The sequence below is a fragment of the Hippocampus comes genome, unplaced genomic scaffold (assembly GCF_001891065.2).
Source record: "Hippocampus comes isolate QL1 unplaced genomic scaffold, H_comes_QL1_v1.1 scaffold156, whole genome shotgun sequence".
In the NCBI taxonomy this organism is placed as follows: domain Eukaryota; kingdom Metazoa; phylum Chordata; class Actinopteri; order Syngnathiformes; family Syngnathidae; genus Hippocampus; species Hippocampus comes.
In genome coordinates, this window is record NW_017805744.1 from 7,600,247 (window position 1) to 7,620,477 (window position 20,231).

General features: G+C 41.3%; 1 protein-coding gene and 2 long non-coding RNA genes across 5 annotated transcripts; 1 reads left to right on the forward strand and 2 right to left on the reverse strand.

The window, feature by feature from the left end:
- Nucleotides 1–1,791: 1,791 nt before the first annotated feature.
- On the reverse strand, nucleotides 1,792–11,961 carry LOC109524494 (uncharacterized). The gene is made up of 4 exons (XR_002169974.1): nucleotides 11,568–11,961; nucleotides 3,953–4,064; nucleotides 2,818–2,936; nucleotides 1,792–2,043 (listed from the first exon to the last, which is right to left on the reverse strand). It is a non-coding gene; the product is annotated as an uncharacterized LOC109524494 (long non-coding RNA).
- Nucleotides 4,194–5,117, reverse strand: LOC109524492 (uncharacterized). Of its 2 annotated transcripts, none has more exons than XR_002169972.1 (3): nucleotides 5,011–5,117; nucleotides 4,660–4,844; nucleotides 4,194–4,515 (listed from the first exon to the last, which is right to left on the reverse strand). It is a non-coding gene; the product is annotated as an uncharacterized LOC109524492 (long non-coding RNA). The 2 variants fall into 2 exon arrangements; XR_002169973.1 differs by having other exon boundaries at nucleotides 4,660–4,765; nucleotides 5,011–5,107.
- foxi3b (forkhead box I3b) lies at nucleotides 5,758–7,542 on the forward strand. Of its 2 annotated transcripts, XM_019884428.1 has the most exons (3): nucleotides 5,758–6,020; nucleotides 6,096–6,645; nucleotides 6,769–7,542. In XM_019884428.1, the coding sequence occupies exons 2-3, from the start codon at nucleotides 6,132–6,134 to the stop codon at nucleotides 7,344–7,346; spliced, it is 1,092 nt and encodes a 363-aa protein (XP_019739987.1). In that variant the 5' UTR covers nucleotides 5,758–6,020; nucleotides 6,096–6,131; the 3' UTR covers nucleotides 7,347–7,542. The 2 variants fall into 2 exon arrangements, with proteins under 2 accessions (XP_019739987.1, XP_019739986.1); XM_019884427.1 differs by having other exon boundaries at nucleotides 5,759–6,645.
- Nucleotides 11,962–20,231: the final 8,270 nt, after the last annotated feature.

A 20,231-nucleotide genomic window follows, 5' to 3' on the forward strand; every position in this document is an offset into this window, starting at 1 on the left:
AGTCTTTTTCACATTTTTGTCATACCTTTGGGCCAAGAAATGAGCAAAACCAGCATTATATACAGTTTCACAATGAATAAGGCTGAAAAAAGTGGGCTTCCGTTTCAGGCAAGAAAGGACAAAATAACCAAAGTAAAACACTAAAATAAAATATTGACTCTGAAAACAAGAAACTTTTTAGCCCCTGATCCTTCCCATTTGCCTGTTTGCTCCTGGGAAAGGCCCGTATTTCCCATGCCGTCCTGCTGTGCACTAATGAAGGCTTTGCCCCACTGGTGGTCCTCTCCGACCCAACCCTTATCTCTTTCTCTCCACTGGCGATATACATGATTACTTCCACATTGACACCAAAAGGGAATCTGACCTGAAGTCTGCTCAAAATGACCACATTTGTTCTCAACCATTTTACTTTACTTAACTTGTTGTCCAATAAGGCCAGATTTAACACTCTTTTCAAATGGGGGAAGCCTGTGTCATTGTTTGCACTTTTCCACAACGTGGTCAAACGTATTTCACAATTACAGCAACATTTGCTCTATTATCAGACCGTGCTCCATGTTGACCCCACGGTGGCAAGATCCTGCCTTTTAGCAGCGGTAGAGTGCGTCTCAAAATCAAGATAGTAGAGTATAACAGTAGAGGGGAATGGAGGGCCCTCACAAAGACCCCCCAGGAGGACTCATGTATTCACCCAGACAGACTTGAGGGTCTTGGGGGTGGATCACACCGTGATTGATCACCCCCCCCCCAGCTGCCCTCCTCTATCACCCACGTGTGAGATACAAAGACAAGTCTCGCTACAAGATTGGATTTAGACAAAGCTGTGATTTGAAATACAACGATCAGATCCAGTTTCTATGACAACACTAACGGTGAAGTCACTCGCTACACTGCAACTTTTAAAAGGTCACAACCTCCAAACAAAATGTCTGTGATGAGGACATTCGGGTAGGGGAATGAGCACAAAAGTGATTTTCATGTAGAAGAGCCATGTGCATGTAGTCATGTGTCACTAGTACATTAATAATGACAGCCCATAAAAATCAAGAATAAGGATACTACAGGTGAGTAAAAGGTTAACTTTTGATTAACTTAATTGCTACGCACACAACACGTAATATGCTTCACAAAATGTCACTAATTGAACATGATTTAATCCATCACACAGAGAAAAGATACTGCAGACGATGTAGTGACTTTCAAGAAAAAAAAGTGGACGATACCAACTATGACCAATAGATGTCAGTGTAAGACTTTTGGCGACAGATATCTTTTTAATCAAGCCGTTTATTTTGTCTGTCTTTAAAAGATCATGTTTATATGCAGTGGTCATCTCTTTCAATTGATTTAGCAGTTTATTAGTCACACCCCAAGTAGTTTCCAGTCGGAACTATCAATTACCACCAGAAAAACAAACACGTGATGATGTCAAGCTGTTTTCCCCTGCGACCCTGGTGAGGATCAGCGGCTCGGATAATGGATGGATGGTAATTTTTTAACCTTGTAACAATATACCTCATTTGAAATGTTTCAAATACGGTCCTTCATTTCCCAAACGAAAATTACACTTGCTTTTTTTATCAGTTTTTTTTCAGCATTTACACATTCGTTTGAATCCATTCATACAATAATCTTCGGGATTTAACTGCTTTATTGTTTCTACATGCAGAGTTTTGTTTGAGATTAAACACTCATTTACACGCATAGGATATGACAAAGCACAAAAATGAGCATGGGGATCATCCTGCAAAACAAACTATACGAAATATACGAATTTACTAAAAAAAAAAAAAAAAGTGCACAGGTAAGTCACAATGCACTCACTTTCACCCATGTCTTTCAGAAAACGAACAGCAGAGGGGGGAGTTGTCAAAAGAATCCCACAACAGAGATCAGTTTCGAACCCAAGTGGAATACCTGGCTTGCCATACCGTTAAATCGATGTCGTCCTTTTGGTGTCGTGGTTTTATGGTAGCTTCAAGGTTGTCCTCCTAACTGGTATGAAGAAGAAATGCACACATGCACATCGTCCTTTGCCTCTGTCTGCAGGAAAACACAGAGCCAATTTATTGAAAAAAAATGCAAAAGTCCAGGTGTGTTTCTATTCGTGCGACTATGTGTGTGCGGTAGGCATTCCCACACCATGATGCTTCCCAATTTGTTTACTCCTGTCACTGTTATAAACATTGCCTCGCTTCTAGCCTTAAGATCAGTAAGCAAGGCAACCCGAATCGCTTCACTCCTGTCACAAAAAATCATGAAGCAAGAGAGTAAAACATGACAACATGATCACGAGGAGAAAAACGTTGTGGCCGTTCACTCAATGCAAACTGCAAAGTGTGCACGCCACAGGCAATGTTTGATGCTCGAAGATGAGTGGAGCAATGCATCATTAGGTCCAAGTTAACTTTTTATGGGCGCTTTAGTGTTTTTAAGATTCCCCAGGGTAGAGGAGATGATTACCCATCACACACACACACACACACACACACACACACACACACACACACACACACACACACACACACACACACACACACACACAGCGCAGAAACCTGAAGCCAAAAGGTGCAGGACTGTGTCCTGCGCCAAGACCATGCATGCATGCATCAAGAGGACTTGATGAAAATGTCCATATATGGGATCTAGCCCAGAAAACCCAAAATAAATTAATTTCTTCAAAGGTCATTGCAATGATTTTTTTAACAATGTTAAATAATATTTGCAAAAAAAAAAAAACCCAGTGCATCTACTTTTGCACTCATGATTGTTAGTTGACTTCACTGAGTTATTAGAGGATGACCTCTGCTCTCTTACATGGTTTCCAGGAGAAGCTTGCGGCGCCTGCTGGGGCGCCTCCCGGATTTTCAGGTGTCCCAGCTTGTCAGGGTGGCCGACACAAACGATCAGATCACACTGCCTGAGCTGGGTTTGAACTGCAGGCAAAAAAATAAATAAATGAAGGCGAAACAAAACCTGGCTGACTTTCTAAAGATCATCAATTTTAACAAGTTGAGCGTTGCACACTTTTAAAGATGTACGCAGACTGTGAAACAGATTGATTACTGCCATTCAATTACTCATTGGCCTTATACTGTAAAGTACACATGCATCATCTACTGAGATCAAATCCAAGAAAATTCTGCCTTTACATGTCCAACACAGATCAGTTTCGATAGACACAGATTGGTTGTTGTTTGCATTGATAAAGCTAAATAATGTCCCACCATATTACCGTATGCTTATCTCTTGATAAGCTTCAACTATATAAACTAAAATCGCAATAATATTCCTATAGTTGCATGAATAACTCTCAGTGTCCATCAACCTCTGATCATTGTAATGACTACACATTTGACACAGATCTGATATGGCCTAGCGTCATCGCGCTATTGTTGTGGCTAGAGAGTGTATATATGAATAATAGCAGGGAACACAGGATCTTTTTTTATGAAATTAGCTGTTTTTATTTTTTTACTTCATCATGTGACAGGTTTATTAAAATGGTTTGAAAAAGAATCGTATTGAATTAAGGTCGTTTGAGATTAAACAAATCTTGTGGCTTCTTTAATTTGAGCTGTTAGGGAGAAAAGGCACGTTTACTGATCGTGCGCTTTATTTTTATTACTGTAACTGTCGCCTTCGGCAGAGAACAAGTCACAACATTCTGCTTGATGGATAAGCCATTTGAGTAAACCTTCAGTTACTTTTATCTAACCCACCAGCGGGTTACAATCTGACAGGTGTCATGTATAACAATGCAACCCAGCATCAGTGACACCTCCAAGCGAGGCTAACTTGCATAGCAGTTATCCACGTGGGGCTATCCCATTGCAGATCGAGGGCAAACTGTAACATTTTGGGATTTGCATAGTTGACAATCGATTATCAATGTCATCCTGATCCTAATGACATAATTGATGCTTTACTGACATTATTAAGAAAGACGTACGTGCCAGTTGATCCATGCAATGAGACAGCGACTCCAACCCTTTTAGGATACATTCCAGATCAACGCAGGTGGTTGAGCAACACCGTTCAGTGCTTGTCCCTGTGTTATTCATCTGGGGGGAAATCAAAAAAGAAAAATAACACGAGGAAATTGCTCTGAATGTGACACGCCACTAAATTTGAAATTATATGACACCAATTATGATTACTGGTTGTAATAAATCAAAGGCGGACCATATTCGTAATGTGAATGTGTATTTTTATTTGAATTCATGAGCATTTAATGACTGCAACAAATGTATTACAGTGAAATGCATGCAGTATGAATATGCAGATTAGAACTTAAACTTGTCGACTCCTTGACGCTGCTGTTGAAAACTTGATTGATTGTAAAACTTCACATCTGAGTGCGTGGCGCGTCATTGGGAGCGGGTTCCTGCAGTCCGCCCCCTGCCACTGCGTTTGAGCTTTTTTGACAAGCCTCTTCGAGAAGCAGCATTGAATCCCACAGTTCGGGGTTGGTTCGCAGAGCCGACATGTCGTACGCCATCCATGTCAGCTGCACTGTAGGTGGACAGAAACGCAGTGTGGTTGTTGGTGTTTTTGAAAGTTTAAAAAAAATGTTTAAATTGTGCTTTGGCCGATTAAACTATGACAACATTTCCCACACTTCAACGTAACTCAGTAAAAGTCTCAAATGTTTCGCACCAGATATGTTTTCCATGTCCTCGATCATTCTTTCCAAATGGCCGTCGAGTTCCAACGAGTTTTCGACGCCCGTTTGGTCCCCAGGAGGCAATGTACGATCGGCCATCTGCCCAACAGGTCCACAAATTACTTGCGACAGCGAGACATCGTTCGTTCAGTTGTTTTGGATTACGCCGCTAACGATGCTAGCCAACAGAAAATGTTTGATGCTAGGTTACGAGGCCATTTTAGATTCACCAATATCCTCGTCTTTTCAACCATTTAATGCGAAAACAACAGAATCTGCCCCTAAATAACAGGTTCATAATAAATATTGCACAGTGAAATAAAATATAATGTCGAATAACTCACGTTAGGCAAGGGTTGGTCAGGCTGTCGAACAGGGCAGTGGGACCGCTAAGAATATGGTGGACAGTGGGCGCATGGAACTTTCGCTGTGTTAAAAAAAAAAAAAAAAAAAAAACGACACCTAATGTAAGTTCTCAATAAAATAAAGTTCAAATGACAAGAGTTGCAAAACGATTTTAGGAAATTTGCAATAACAATTTTACATAATTTCAAACAATTGCCTTGCATGATATGTGGAAAAAATATTCCTCTGAATGCAAAACAACACACAGAAATTACACAGACCTTTTCAATATTTTAATCATGGAATTGAAAACATTTTTTCACCATTATTTATATTCAGTAAATGGCAAATATGAAACTTTTATCTATGTAGAGCACGTTAACTACTAATTACAATCAGAATAATGTGCAGTTAATTCTTATGCCTGATTGTGTTGGTTAAAACAGAATAAGATCGTCTTTGTAAAGACAACAAACGGTGTGGCAGAGATGTATAGTCACGGGATAAGAGCATATCAATGATTTGTGAAAATAAATAAATAGCATAACAAACATAAATAATACACATGTTGGAATGTGACATTTGCATTGATATCAAAATCTCCATGTTGAAAGGACATGTACTAATCTAAAGGAATAAGTCATTTTAAATGTGATGTATTTGCGCAATAAAATGCAAATAACTAAAAATAATGTCATAACGTCACTGCTTAAGTTTTAAGAAAAGACAAGGTTGAACAAAACGCCTGGAGCAACTCTACAATCCCAAGGGAAAAGAAGGGCTACTCACTCACCTAAGGAGAGAACCAATCAAATGAGAGTGGGGGCGTTTCCAGGAAAATAGATATAGCAGGTATGACAGGTGACAACTGAACATAGGAAAGGGCAAAGCTGACAAGCAAAGAGAACAGATAACTCCCTTTGGATCAGCTTACTATCTTCAACAAGTTGAAAGAAAGAACTCGGGGAAACAGTCAAGAAAACTGAAGGTTAGAGGAGCTCTCTTCAAGGTAAGAAGAAACACTGCTTCGACCATGTCTGGATTTGAGGCCCAGGAACAGTCTCCTCCACGTTGTGGCCCTCAGTTCCCGAGCCTTGGCCAGGAGCCCCCTGAACTCAGCATGTACAGTGACTGCTTCTACCCTCCGCCATCCCTGCCAAGTCCTCAGCGCACCACACCGACCTCCTATGAGCTGGGTGACTTCAGCACCACGTCCCCAAACCCTTACCTTTGGTTCAACAGCTCTGGGCTCAACACACCATCATACCTGACTGCCAACGGTCCACCCGGGAACCCGGGACCTCCCTTTGTCCCGCAGCACTACGGCATGCAGAGGCCTTACCTGGGCTCGGCCGGAACAGGCGGCCCAGGAGGGGAGTTGAGCTGGTTTTCCCTCCCCTCACAAGAGGACTTGATGAAGCTAGTGAGGCCTCCTTATTCTTACTCGGCTCTCATCGCCATGGCTATCCACGGAGCACCTGACCGGCGGTTGACCCTGAGTCAGATCTATCAGTATGTCGCAGACAACTTCCCTTTCTACAACAAGAGTAAAGCAGGATGGCAGAATTCCATCAGACACAACCTGTCACTAAATGACTGCTTCAAAAAAGTACCAAGAGATGAGGACGATCCAGGTAATATTTTCAGAATAGCTTGAATTTATTTCTCTGTCTAACAAATGTGTGTGTGTGTTTTTTTTTAATTATTATTGTACATTCTGTATTGTTTACATTTTTTTTCTAAATCTCACCTAACAGGCAAGGGCAACTACTGGACACTCGATCCAAACTGTGAAAAGATGTTCGACAATGGAAACTTCCGCCGCAAAAGGAAGAGGAAGTCTGACTCCCTCTCTGGGGTCGATGGTAGTTCAGGAGCCCCCGAGTCAGGTGAAAGTGAAAGGGGCAGCCCCAAACCCTCGGCCAACTCTTCCCTGAGCATCTCCCAGACGCCGGACAGAATTCCCTCGCCATCATCATCCAGTACTACACCTTGTCTGAGCAGCTTCCTTTCTGAGATGTCTGGAGTGTCCAGTGGATCAGCCGGTGATGTGGGAGGTGATGCATTGAGCAGACCCATGCAGGTCAACCTCCCTCTCGATGGGCCACATAGGCTTCCACAGGCTGCAAATTATAATAGCTACTCCCCAAATTCTGCTGGCCGAGAGTGGCTTCCTCCGGTGCAAACGACCCCTATGCTCTCCTCTTCGCCCACCCACTCTTCACTAGGGTACACTAGCCCCATCCTCAGCCACTACAGTGCGTCCAGTGGACACTTCTATCCCCCGCCGGGCTCAACAGGAATCATCTATCAACGTGAGGGCACTGAGGTTTAAATTAACACTAATTGAACTGATTGTAAAGACCAGATTTTTCGCAGAATTTAGTTTTCTTTTGCAGTAGAAATTAGTTGTCACTTTGAGAGGCAAACACAAACGCGCACACACACACGCACACACACACGCACACGCACAAACACAACTTAACCATGTTTGCGCTGACAGAGACAGTTGAGGTCACAAAAGCGTGTGACAACAGAATGAAACACCTTAGATTCCCACAGAAACATCTGAGTCAGCAGCAAAGAGCTGAAACTGTCTGAAACTATCAAATCCAGAGTCAGCTATTATCCCAACCAAAGCTGGTCCCTCTCAGAGCTGACTCATTTTTCACTGATCTGAGATCTGATCTGCTGACATCAGTCTGTTCCGCTTACTGTCTGTGATTCCTTGATGGTATCACACAAACACAACGTCCAGACAGCAGTTTAGATGAGCGGTTAAATTACACCTTTGTCTACATATTATATTCATGAGAACCATTTTTGCTTTGCTGTCCCCTAAATCTGATGTGGTGATTTTCCAACGTCTTGAAAATATTCTTTGTAAATACGTGTATGTGTCTTTTAATCTTAATCCTTTTCATAACTCGGTTGTTTTTACATAAATGCTATGTTGTCTTTTTGATATGAATAAAATACTTTTGACATGCTGCATATGCCACTTATTTAAATCAAATAAACAGTTTTTATTTATTAACAGAAACCTAAAAAGAACAAGAACCAAAAGTAGAACACAAGATTTATCAAGAAAAAAGTCATCGAAGAAGCTCCCGCAAGTGAAAGTGATGACCAATAGAAGCAGCGGGTTAGTGAAACCTGATCTTTGTGTGATAAATTGTTGAGGAGATTCACCGAAGTGATAAAAATCCTCATTCCCATGCTACCTCTCCTCCCCCGACTCAACAACCAAACAGTCCCGGCACATCGGAATGTACTGCTGACTGGATGCAGCCCGATTCAACGGTCACAAGCATCATCGATGCTGGAGTGGGAACTGACTGCTAACTAAACACAGTTTTATCGATATCAATATGGGTCATGTTAACTGTCACCAATATGCTGCAGTCTTCTACTTCAACAATGAAAATGCAAGAAAACAGTTGAAAACAAAGGTTTTATTATCATTAGTTTGTATTTGTGCCCTTTATGTACATTTAAGATGAACACAAATTACATTGGTTCCATTTTAGTAAACTCATGTCATGATATAGTAAACATTTCATAATGTACTTTGGAACTTGTGATTTGCTCATTTACTGTGGTCAAGTTGTATGGATGGGTACTATTGTGTACCTTTGTCTGACACTCCTGAACATACTAACATACAGTAAATTACCCACTGATAAATGTCAGCCCGAGGCCTTTATTTACCCTGAAACAGAGGCAGCATGACATTCATTTACACCAAACACAGAATGAAAAAGAAAGAACAAATAATGAAGGAAGACAGAGAGAGAGAGGAAGAGAAAAAGATGTGGATAACCAGAATTTATGGCATTAATGACAATGCAGATTGTGCGTGGTTGCAAGGTCAAAAGATCAGCGTAAGAAAATTTGCATTATGGACTGATTTCAGAGTAAGATATGAGGTGTCATTCAAATAAATCCAAAATATGAATTTACTTTTAACCTTGCATAATATCATGCTTCACTCACACTCATTTGGGGGTGGGGTGGGGGTGGGGGTGCGACCTTGCCAAATTCATATGCAAATTGTTCCTCTTCACCTATAATCAACATCATGGAGCTACTATTCAAAGATGTTGCTTTCCCATCCCAAAAGTTGAATAGTGTATTCAGCCCGACTGGTTTTTTTTTTGTACTTTTCTTTTTTTGTCGTCCACACTTTATTTAGTGCTTCCACCTTTAAATCGTGATATTCCAAATGTCATGTATACAGGAATAACTCTCTCCACTCACTCACGCATGTCGTATGATGGGTTGTCCCGAATGTTTCAGAAACCGGAATTCTGACCTTAATATTGATGGCATGTAAACACTGTCAATGTGATATCACAAATCCACAGAAAAAAGTTTTTCTTGACTTTACTTAATTTTATTTCCTCAAGGGGCTGCATGACAATACGTCTACTTAAAAAAATGTATCTGGATCCAAATTTTATTTATTTATTTATTTATTACTGTACAGATGGTCTTATCCATGAGACTTCGTGATCAGCACATCCTGGAGTCTCATTTGCACCTTCAAATAAAAAATGCAAAACGGTTAATCACACCATAGAAAGGGATGACAAGGTCAGAGGGAGTCACTTTTGATTGAGCAACGTCAAGCAAAATAATTTACTTTGTGCTCCCTGAAAAATATGGGGCCCTATTTTTGTGTGTTCTAACTGCACATAGGTACAGTTTTCTTTCTTTTGGTATTTTCGGAAATGATAAATGGGCATTTGCGCCGATGTGGGAGTAAACACAGCCGATTTACTTCCCAGCCAATCGACACAGCTCCTCTCATTCCCTTCAGCGTAGGTGAGGCGCGCAAACCACATGGATTAAAAATAACCGACTCGCTCGAGTCTAGGCAAGTACATTTATAAGGAATTGGAAGATCACCACTTACAGAGGATTTAAAGTTGTCTGCTGTGAAGGGGGCATTTGGTAATTGCCTTTAATTCCCTAATTGCACTTATGTTGCTTGCCACCCCTCACTGAGGTGTTGTGCCACCTGGCCATCCGTTATTTATTTATTTATTACTGTACAGATGGTCTTATCCATGAGACTTTGTTATCAGCACATCCTCAAGTTTCATTTGGACCTTCAAATGAAAAATGCAAAATTGTTAATCACACCATAGAAAGGGATGACAAGGTCAGGGGGAGTCACTTTTGATTGAGCAACATCAAGCAAAATAATTTACTTTGTGCTCCCTGACAAATATGGGGCCCTATTTTTGTGTGTTCTAACTGCACATAGGTACAGTTTTCTTTCTTTTGGTATTTTCGGAAATGATAAATGGGCATTTGCGCCGATGTGGGAGTAAACACAGCCGATTTACTTCCCAGCCAATCGACACAGCTCCTCTCATTCCCTTCAGCGTAGGTGAGGCGCGCAAACCACATGGATTAAAAATAACCGACTCGCTCGAGTCTAGGCAAGTACATTTATAAGGAATTGGAAGATCACCACTTACAGAGGATTTAAAGTTGTCTGCTGTGAAGGGGGCATTTGGTAATTGCCTTTAATTCCCTAATTGCACTTATGTTGCTTGCCACCCCTCACTGAGGTGTTGTGCCACCTGGCCACCCCACTGAAGAATGTCTGGCTACGCACCTGACGGAGCACCTGGTCAGGTGCAGCATGGGCTGTCAAAGTCCCAAACATGGTAAAATAAACTTGCCCCAAAACAAAATGAAATGAAGATGCGGCAGATATAACACCAAGTCCACGTGTGTCTATGAAAATAGGGCCTTTGGTATCAAGTTGACTTCATTTGAACACATTCTTAACCGGGGAAATCCCATTTACTAAATAGAATAAATATGAAACAAACATTAAAATGACTGTAAATATGCAGACATAATGACTGAGGGATGTCCCATGCGGCATCCATCACACGCACCTTCCTTTGCCTTAGGCTGTGGAATTATTGCTCAATACAGTAATGCGATTAAAATCTAATAAATCCTCTCCCCCACCTGCTGCCTGTCTCGTGGCAGTCTCACACACACCTGTCGAAGTAACGGAATTCGCCCACACATGTGTTGTTTGTGTGTGTGTGTGTGTGTGTGTGTGTGTGTGTGTGTGTGTGTGTGTATAAGATGTTGATATAATAAACTGAGAGAAGAGCGATTATCTCCAAGCTGCAGCGCAAGAAAGCATTAAAAGCACGTCCTTGCACTCTCACAGCATTAAAATCATTTTCTGGTGGAGGTTGTAAATGCAGACAGGTAGTGGAGTTTGTTGAAATTAATGTGAGCAAAGTTATTCCTTCACTTCAATACAATCTGAATTCAAATGCTAAATGTCCTGGTACCACATGAACCCAAAACAGACACACGTGCACCTCCTGTTTTTACTTAAACAGCCACGCTCTATAAAGGCTGTTTTGTAAACGGCAGGGGAGAACGTCAAGCCTGGAGAAATGTGGTCATGCTCTGTGCTCCAGCAGTGGGTTTAGGATTTACCAGCTTACTGTTATGTGTAAACACACACACACACTCCAGACACACGTAAGCAGGTGGTAAACACACCAAATACCTTGCCATTAGTTCACAAATTTTGTGTCCTTTAAAGGTCAACAGAAAATATGAATGTCCTCAACCACAGCTTGAATCTGAATGCATTAAATTAACCCAATCCATATCTTTTAGTTAAAAAAAAAAACAAAAACAAAAAAAACATTCCTGACAACAGCATTCAGGATACGGTCTACGAAATAGACAAATTCCATAAACCATGACAAATCAACTTAGTCCCAAACCATATTCCAGTTAAGGCAGAGTCCGAAAACCTTTCCAGACAGTGTTCCAAAAATGTAGCGTCCTCTGAGTAACATCCATCCACATCAGATCTTGTAGAGTAAGGCTATGAGTGTTCTCCCCTTCCTAAACATGGCTTATATACACGATTTGTGGAAAAGTGAAGTTTAAAGACAAACAGGAGCACAGAGAGAGGCTGTGTATATATGAATCATTGCTATTTCACCCTAAAATATTTTCCATGTCAACAGGCAGTAAACATGGTGATATGAAGAGGGCTTGCAGAGAGGGAGGGAGAGGGAACTCCACCAGAAGTGGGAATCCTTCTGAGCTGAAGACTAAATACTGTACAGTATATTGCAAGCAATGTCTTTCATTTTCATTTGAGTTTTAAATCTACCTTGTGGTACGTGTCCATCACAAATTTAGGAGCGAAGGTGAAATTCAACATCCTCATACGCGTGATGCTGAAGTTCACGTTTCCTCTAAAATTGTGATGGACATGCACTTGGAATTATATTTCAGAAAAGAATAATTAATTTTCAAATAAGTGCGGAACCCCCCAAGAAATAAAGTTTTTAAAGTTATCTGCAAAAGCTTCCTACCATAGTCCAAACGCATGTAAACCCAGAACATACCTGCCAAGTCCTCTTTTTTTTTTTCTCAAGATAAAAAACATTTGGGCTTGAAATTCAGAAATGAATATGAGACAAGAAATCAACATTTCCGCCGTTATTTTCAAAGTAGTGGAGGGACAGGTGTGCTAAATTGACTCTGTGTGTCCTATAACAGCAATTACTCAAACAATAAATTGTGCCAAACATTGACACTTAGTTTCAGATATGGGTTTTGCCTGTGAAGACGACTTTTTCTATTAGTTGGAGGTGCAAGCAACATTAAAAAAAAATAAAAAAAACAGAGCAGCCTAGAGAAGAGGGAACATTTACAGTATTGTGCCATTGCACAATCATTGGTTATTAACCATTAAGAGGGAGAAAGAAACTGCTGGTATACGAAGTAAAAGACATTCAACGGGCAGAGCAAAGAAAACAACAGAAGCATTTTGAAAGCTGCAACGGAAGACGCTAGGCCAGGCTGGAATTTTCCAAAGCCTATCCAAACCAAGTTTGCTCGCAATTTTGAATGTCAATGGATTCCTCGGCATTGAACAATTGTGAGATGGAACGAAAGACCGGTCATTCCCGAAACATTCCAAGGAAATCACACGCTATTTTTGGAGCAGGCATGTTGGCTACTCATCTGGTCCTTGTGGGGGTATACCTGGTGACTGCAGGTGAGAGCTCATAAACTTAATATAAGCACTTAGCAAACATGGGAAGGAGACGCTTGGATTGTTGTGCTGTCCCCACTGTGAATCACTCGAGCCATTTTTCCCACTTTAGCCTGTCCGCGAGGACTTAGCACAAAAAGTGTGTCATCCCAGAGCGGAGACAGATCACCTGTCCATCATTGGACTGATACATATGATTAATAGCTGTCAAAACTGATATTCAAACCTACAAGCGAGTTGTTGAAAACACTTAGGTGAGCAATTGAGCTCTAAATACGAATCACACAAAACACATCTTGGTTCGCTGTACATGTTGCTAACATTTGTCAAAGTCAGGAAAGTAATGACGAAAGGGAATTATGGTCCCTCAACATTTTTTTTTTTTTTTTGCATCTTCTAATTTGGGCTGAGCAGGTAAAGGCTGAATTGTAGAACACATAAGATTTATTGCACTAGAATTCAACCTTTTACCACCATTTTAATTTGGTCGTGTTTAACTTATTAACGTCAATCTTCTCAATTCTGAACACAGGGTGGACCAGTGTCGCTGACACGCAACGTGTGCAAACACAATGAACCATGTAGGTACATTTTGAGGCAGCAGAGGCCGCTGTTTCATCAAATCAAACTGAGCACAAGTGCTGATACCAGATTATTATTTTTAAAAATCTTGTAGTCTCTGACCCTCCATCCATCCCTCCATCCCTCCACAATCATATAAATAAAATAATTTATTATTATTTACAAATTATCACCAGATTATTATTTTTTTAAATCTTGTTGTCTCTAACCCTCCATCCATCCCTCCTCAATCACATAAATAAAATAATTTATTATTATTTACAAATTATCCATCCATTTTCAACACCACTCATCCTGAACAGGGTCGCGGGGGAGTTGCTGGAGTCCATCCCAGCTGACTTCAAGCAGAAGGCAGACTACACACCCTGAACTGGTCGCCAGTCAGTCAAAGGGATCATACAGAGACAAATGACCTATTCACACCCACATCCACCCCGTCACGAAGTGGGAACCGATCCCAGTCTGCCTGCACTCAAGTCATGCGAGTGTACCACTACATCATCAGCAATTTCTGAAAACATCATTGAAGGTAATTTGAACAAATGTGTAATTTTAGAAGTAAAAAGGCTTAGTGTTAATCAGCATCCAAGAAATAGTTCTCAGCTTCAAAACGTTAGGTAACCCCTCGAATAAACGGTCTGGTCGAGGGGCCCAACTCGATGTCAGCATTCATCAGGGATAGTGCTACACTCTATGAGGGGGCTATCGTAATCTGTGTCATCCTAATTAAGGCTCGCCAGCATTTTATTCGCCATTGTAAAAAAATATAATGTGTCACCCCCTGTAGGTTTCAGTCAAGCCCCCCCCGCCCCCCTTTCGTCCCAGGAGAGAAAAAAAAAATCCTCGAGCTATGCCTGCCATTCACCTTGACCAGGACGTGAACCCCAATCTGTATTTCAAAATTTAGCAGTGTTACACTCTAAAGCCATCCAGGCCACTACCAACGTGATCTCTTTTTCTCAATTACCATCTTGTTTTCATTGTAGAGTTCAGAAATGTTGTGAAAATAATGTTTATTACTTCAAATTCAGCACATAAAACACACCCAAAATGCAGAGCAGCTTCAAGCTGTTCAGCCCGCTCAAATTCAGTCCTCAGCAAAATTTCTGAAGTTTGATCAAACTGGCAGCCCTTTGCATTCATAAGTGCCCATGAAGCAGCTCGCGGATTCAAACACTTTGTTGACTCTTGCAGCGTATTGGCAATAATCTGATCAAACAATATATTGCTTGGCTGTTGCATCGCAATAATCTGATCAAACAATATATTGCTTGGCTGTTAAGGAGCAAAACAGGGCTTGATTCCTGAAAAGAAAGACCATGTGCAGATGGAGATGGGCTAATGCCTCACACAGGAAATTTGCATCATGCACACAGCTGTGGGAGTAGGCGAGAGACTGCCAATTTGTTGAGGTGTCCAGCCATTCATCATGAAACTCCCAAAGATTGTTACACACCAAAGTAGCAACCATGTGCCTGAATAATTTTGCCTGCAACGTCACACTCGTGTTTGCTGGCCAGACTGGTCGTCGGAAACTTCCATTTTCCACTGGGCTTTTCATCAATTGCTGAGTACATTAACTGGTGCATACAAATCGGTGTCCTTGGTACTGTGGAAAAGCAGGAAAGATAGGATATGTAAATGCGCATATGTGTGGGTGGAGGAGTCTCTGCGTCTATTCCGGAATTTGCTGCAGGAAAAATCCCTCGACAGTTATCAGCAGTCCAGCAGATCTCTTTTGACTGGTCCTCTCATGCAGACACAGAGAGGGCCAAATTGCTCCCGGTGGACAGTTCAGACAAACCTGCTTCACTTTTGCCTTAACGTCAAGTCCACATGAAGGAATCAAATTGGAAAACGATGTTACATATTTTTTTTCCAGTTGTTGTTGATGAAGACATATTTTATGAGTATGCAAAATGCACTTAAATGTAAGTTAACCACCTGTTTATTTTTCATTTTAAACAATAATTCCATTATGATTGTCTTATAGAGAGACGATAGCCGATGATATTATAAGTTGGGAATGTAAAGAAATACTCCGTTCTGTTTTTTTATTGTATTGTTTTGCAACAAGGTGGCATAATGCTCGACAAGTTAGCACGTCTGCATCACAATGCAGAGTTCATGGTTTCGAATCCGGCCCCGGTCTTCCTTTATGGAATTTTCTTGTTCTCCCCGTGCCTGTGTGGGTTTTCTGCGGGTACTCCGGTTTCCTCCCATATTCCAAAAAATGAAAAGTAAGATTGTCCTAAAGTGTGATGGTGAGCGCAAATGGTTGTTTGTCTACCATGTGTAGCCTGCGATTGGCTGAGCATGCCCGTGACCCTCGTGAGGATAAGTGGATCAGATAATGGATGGATGGATGGATGAATGGATGGGTGGATCACACCTCAGGATGCTTACTGTATGATATCACCGAAGTGACTCAATAGAATTTCAGATTCCATTCGAAGCAAGTGAGGAAAAGTGTTCGGGATAAGCACAAAAAGTAAACACAAGAATTATGTTGCAATAACACAACCGTTCCATGATATTGATATTCTATCCTTGAAAATGTACACAATTTTACATGTCATTTATTTCTTGTTTCTTATGCATGGTCCTCCCTCCATGGTTATGAAAACAATGCACATCTCCTAAATATACTGTACATAATGCATGTGGCAATGTCTCTTGGGTTCTTCTGTCACAGTCTATGTGATTCATCCGCCGCAATGTACTTTGTAGGATAAAACCCCATGTCCTAATATTACCATACGAAACTTTACATCAACAAACGTTTCATATTACGCAGTCTGATAGTTTTCTTGTCACATTTATCCACGATCGCGATGACTGATAGAATTCTCTAATACAGGGGTAGGGAACTTCAATTATTCATGATCGTTTCAGGCCTCTACAGAGCTTGCTGATGAGTTGATCAATTAAATCAGGTGTGTTGGAGTCGGGAGGGATCGAAAACAGGCAGGATATGGCTCTCAAGGAACCGGAGGTCCCTACCCTTGCTCTAAGACAATGGAAATGTTAGTTAAGGCAACAGTAGCCATTTTTTTCCTCCTGAGGAACAGGAGCCCTTCAGAGCGTGACATGCTAACATATTCCCTGTTGTCGTCACTTCCATCCAATGGAATGAATGAGCTGTTCTGGACAATAAGTACTCCTGACACTCAGCTCATCTGAATTTCAAGCAGAGAGGCAAAAGGGACACGACTTTTACTGGCTCGAGGCGGGTAGAGAAGAGATGGTGAAATAATGAGGCGGAAAACTAATTTTTATAGAACGTGAGAGATGTGAAATGAGAGCAAAAGCTGATGGGGGTCAAAGAGAAGGTAAAGCAGATGCATTGATTTGTCCCTTTTCCCTGTTACTTGCCACGGTTATGGTTGATTAGGTGAGCTGACACTGTGCAGGATCCCGCGGGAGCCACCGGGCCAGTTGATGGATTCACACTTCAGCAGCTTGATAAAAGCAGACTGGAGCAGCGAGAGTGGGATGAACACTGCACTCACTTTGATTAGATGCGATTGCTGAAACTCCTCCATCAGATGTGAGTTGAATGTGAACCTGTGGACCATTAACATGAATGGAAAAAAAAGAGTCGGGGGGCGGTTGTTGCAAACCACTTCTATATCCATGCTGTGTTTTTTAATGAGGCAATCAATGGGCCCATTTAAACAATGGACGATTATGACATTTGTTAGCATTCAGGGTGTGCGGCTTATGAACATTCTGATTAACTCCAGCGCGCATTTAGTGAGCTTATGATTCAAGTTTTAAAAAAAATGTCTGACAAAGTACAATAACAAATGGAGAGCATAATGTCCTCGTTCTAAACAGATCCAACTCATGGAAAGAGGAACAGAAGGTGAGTGCTTTTTGGCAACAAAATGGGAAAGGAAAGTACAGGCTGTTGCAGGTAGCGGTCTCTCTCCTATAGTGTTTATCTTTCTACTTGCACGCCGCATCACAGTGCTGCTAACGCTTCCCCTTGTGGCAAACACGCTTATAGAATTTCGTCATGTACCATTGCTCATGGAACTATCCCAATACACATACGTACTGACGGAATTACTCACGGAGTGTTCCATCCAATTGCTGCTGAACTTTTGAATCCTGAATGGTTGGCTCAAAATCAAAGTAGTCAGTCCCACACCTAAGCTTGGGGAAGGGCAAAATAGAATTTCAGTTATCAAAAGTAAACTTTCCCTTTGACTTGAATTGTAGACATTTAAGTCGAACAGGAGGCTTTTTTTGGGCTGTCCACCATTACCTGAATACACACAGGGCCCATGTGAACAAGAAGGTGTCTAGACTTCTTAATACTTTACAAAGAGGTCAGAGGAAAACTCTCAAAGTAGATGTCAGCTGCTGTAGGGTTAAAAACATTAACATATATGTAAATGAACAGTAATTCAAAGAGCCAGGCTTTACATTTCAATACACATGGTCCTTAACCTTGATAACTGAAAGATAATTACACTTAAGGAAAATCTACTTTAAATATTTTTTTCTGTAACATCATCAATTTATCAGTGGCATTAAAAAAAACAAGAAAAACAAACAGTAATATCATTTATCATGTTTGTTTCTGGGTAAATATATCGTCCACAGAAAAATATGTTATCATGACAGGCCTACCAATAAATAATGTATACACAGTACACTGCCGAAAATGAAATATCTATTATGAAGCCGGTCAGCTTCTCTTACACCAGGCTTAGTAAATTTTCGGGGGAAAACCCAGCTCATAGTGACGATGCCGAACCAACCACTGAAAGCCAGGCTGGTGTTTCAACACAAACCTGGACTCCAAACAACGCGCCAAATTGAGCCATTTAATGACAGAATGGCACAGCTGCTTTGGATGTCAGAATGTGCGACTAAATTAACAACAGTGAAAGAGAAATACCGCTCAACGGACACTGCAGTGTGGAAGGTGAAGTGCAGATCCTTTTCGTAATTAAGTGCTATGTTCATGCAAGCTATTTCCATTGATACACACCATGACTGTACTGTAAGGAAACATTAGTGTGCAACCCTGTGCGTGATGTCATAGATAAACACAGATGTTGCAATTTTAACTTTTTGCCACCTGTTACCGAGGCGGGATTTTCTGCTGTTGTTGTTCCATAAAACATTTACGAATGGATGAACTTGAAATAGCCGAACCCTGAATATGCAGGCGCGACAAGAGCCAAGTTTGACCCATGAACAGATTATTATCTGGTAAAGGGGATTCTCTCATGAAAACAAATTAACTGGGGCGATCACTCACTCAAACAGTTCTTGCTTTATCACATTGCACCAGCGACATTTTGATTTATCCGCATGCCACTGAAGATAAAGATTAACATCTCCACAAATCTTGTTTCTGAAAACAGTGACTTTCAGTAGATGAGTGATTTAATAAAGGGGCAGCGTAGCTTAAAATCAATCACTACAGGAGTGAGCTTAATATATGTGATTTGTAGATGGTCCGGTGTTATGTTAGTGTAAAATGAAACACAAGGAGACAGCCATATAGTCTATTTCTTCGTCTTGGTCTGAGGCACAAATGTGGAGTCCTTTTTGAGCCGTTTTGCTGATAGAGTTGATTTTGGCTTGCCACTTGAGGTCCCGAGGGCCTGGAATTCCCAGCGGATGGGAAAATGGATGGATGGATGGGGGGGGGTTGTTTCCTGATGTGATGGCACTATTAAGAGGTGTATTAAAATACCGACTGAGCACATTGGCCTCTCAGTTCAGAGGTCCAGGTTTCAAATACCAACTCTTCAGGTGGTCCAACACAATGCGTTCAAAAAACATAATGACAAAAGATGCCAGACTGACAGGCCTGTAGTCATTCAATCCAGAAATTCCAGGTTTCAGTGGGACTGGAATGATGGTGAGGTGTTTGGTAGGTAGTTCAGGTAGGTAGGAGGGAGTCAGATTATTGCCAGTGCTGCAAATTTCACTCCCGATTTTGGTCGGGGTAATTAAAAAGCAGAGGTCATGTTGAAAATGTTCTTACCTTTTTTTGTTTTTGGTACTTTGGTTTCATTCCACATTCCAATATGTACCCTGGAATTGACTCTTCTTCCAAAAATCATCGGGGATTGACTTCAGCTCATCAATAACCCTTATCAGGATAAGCAGTAGAAAATGGACAAGGGAATGGACATATATCTGAACTCTATGACATGATGGCGACATTTTCCATGCAACATGTTGAATGTTTTTTGTGGACGATTTTGTGCACGGGGAGAACGAGCAAATGTACACGGGGAGGCCTGGGACCGGAATCAAACTCTGCACCTCTACACTGTGAGACGGACGTGCTAACCAGTTGCTCACCGTGCCAGTGTTTTTTCAATGACAGACAAACAACTGATCACACAAAGAATGTTAAGAGGAAATGGCGACACCACAATACTGTACATGTTACTTCTGGACATGGTAACCGTCACAGTCATTTAAGAGATATTCATCCCTGTCCCGTGCACTACATCCTATGGCCTTTTCATTTGTCACATAATGGCAAATCACCGGGCCAGTGCGTGGGCAGGAATGTTTCCCTTCACTGGTGCT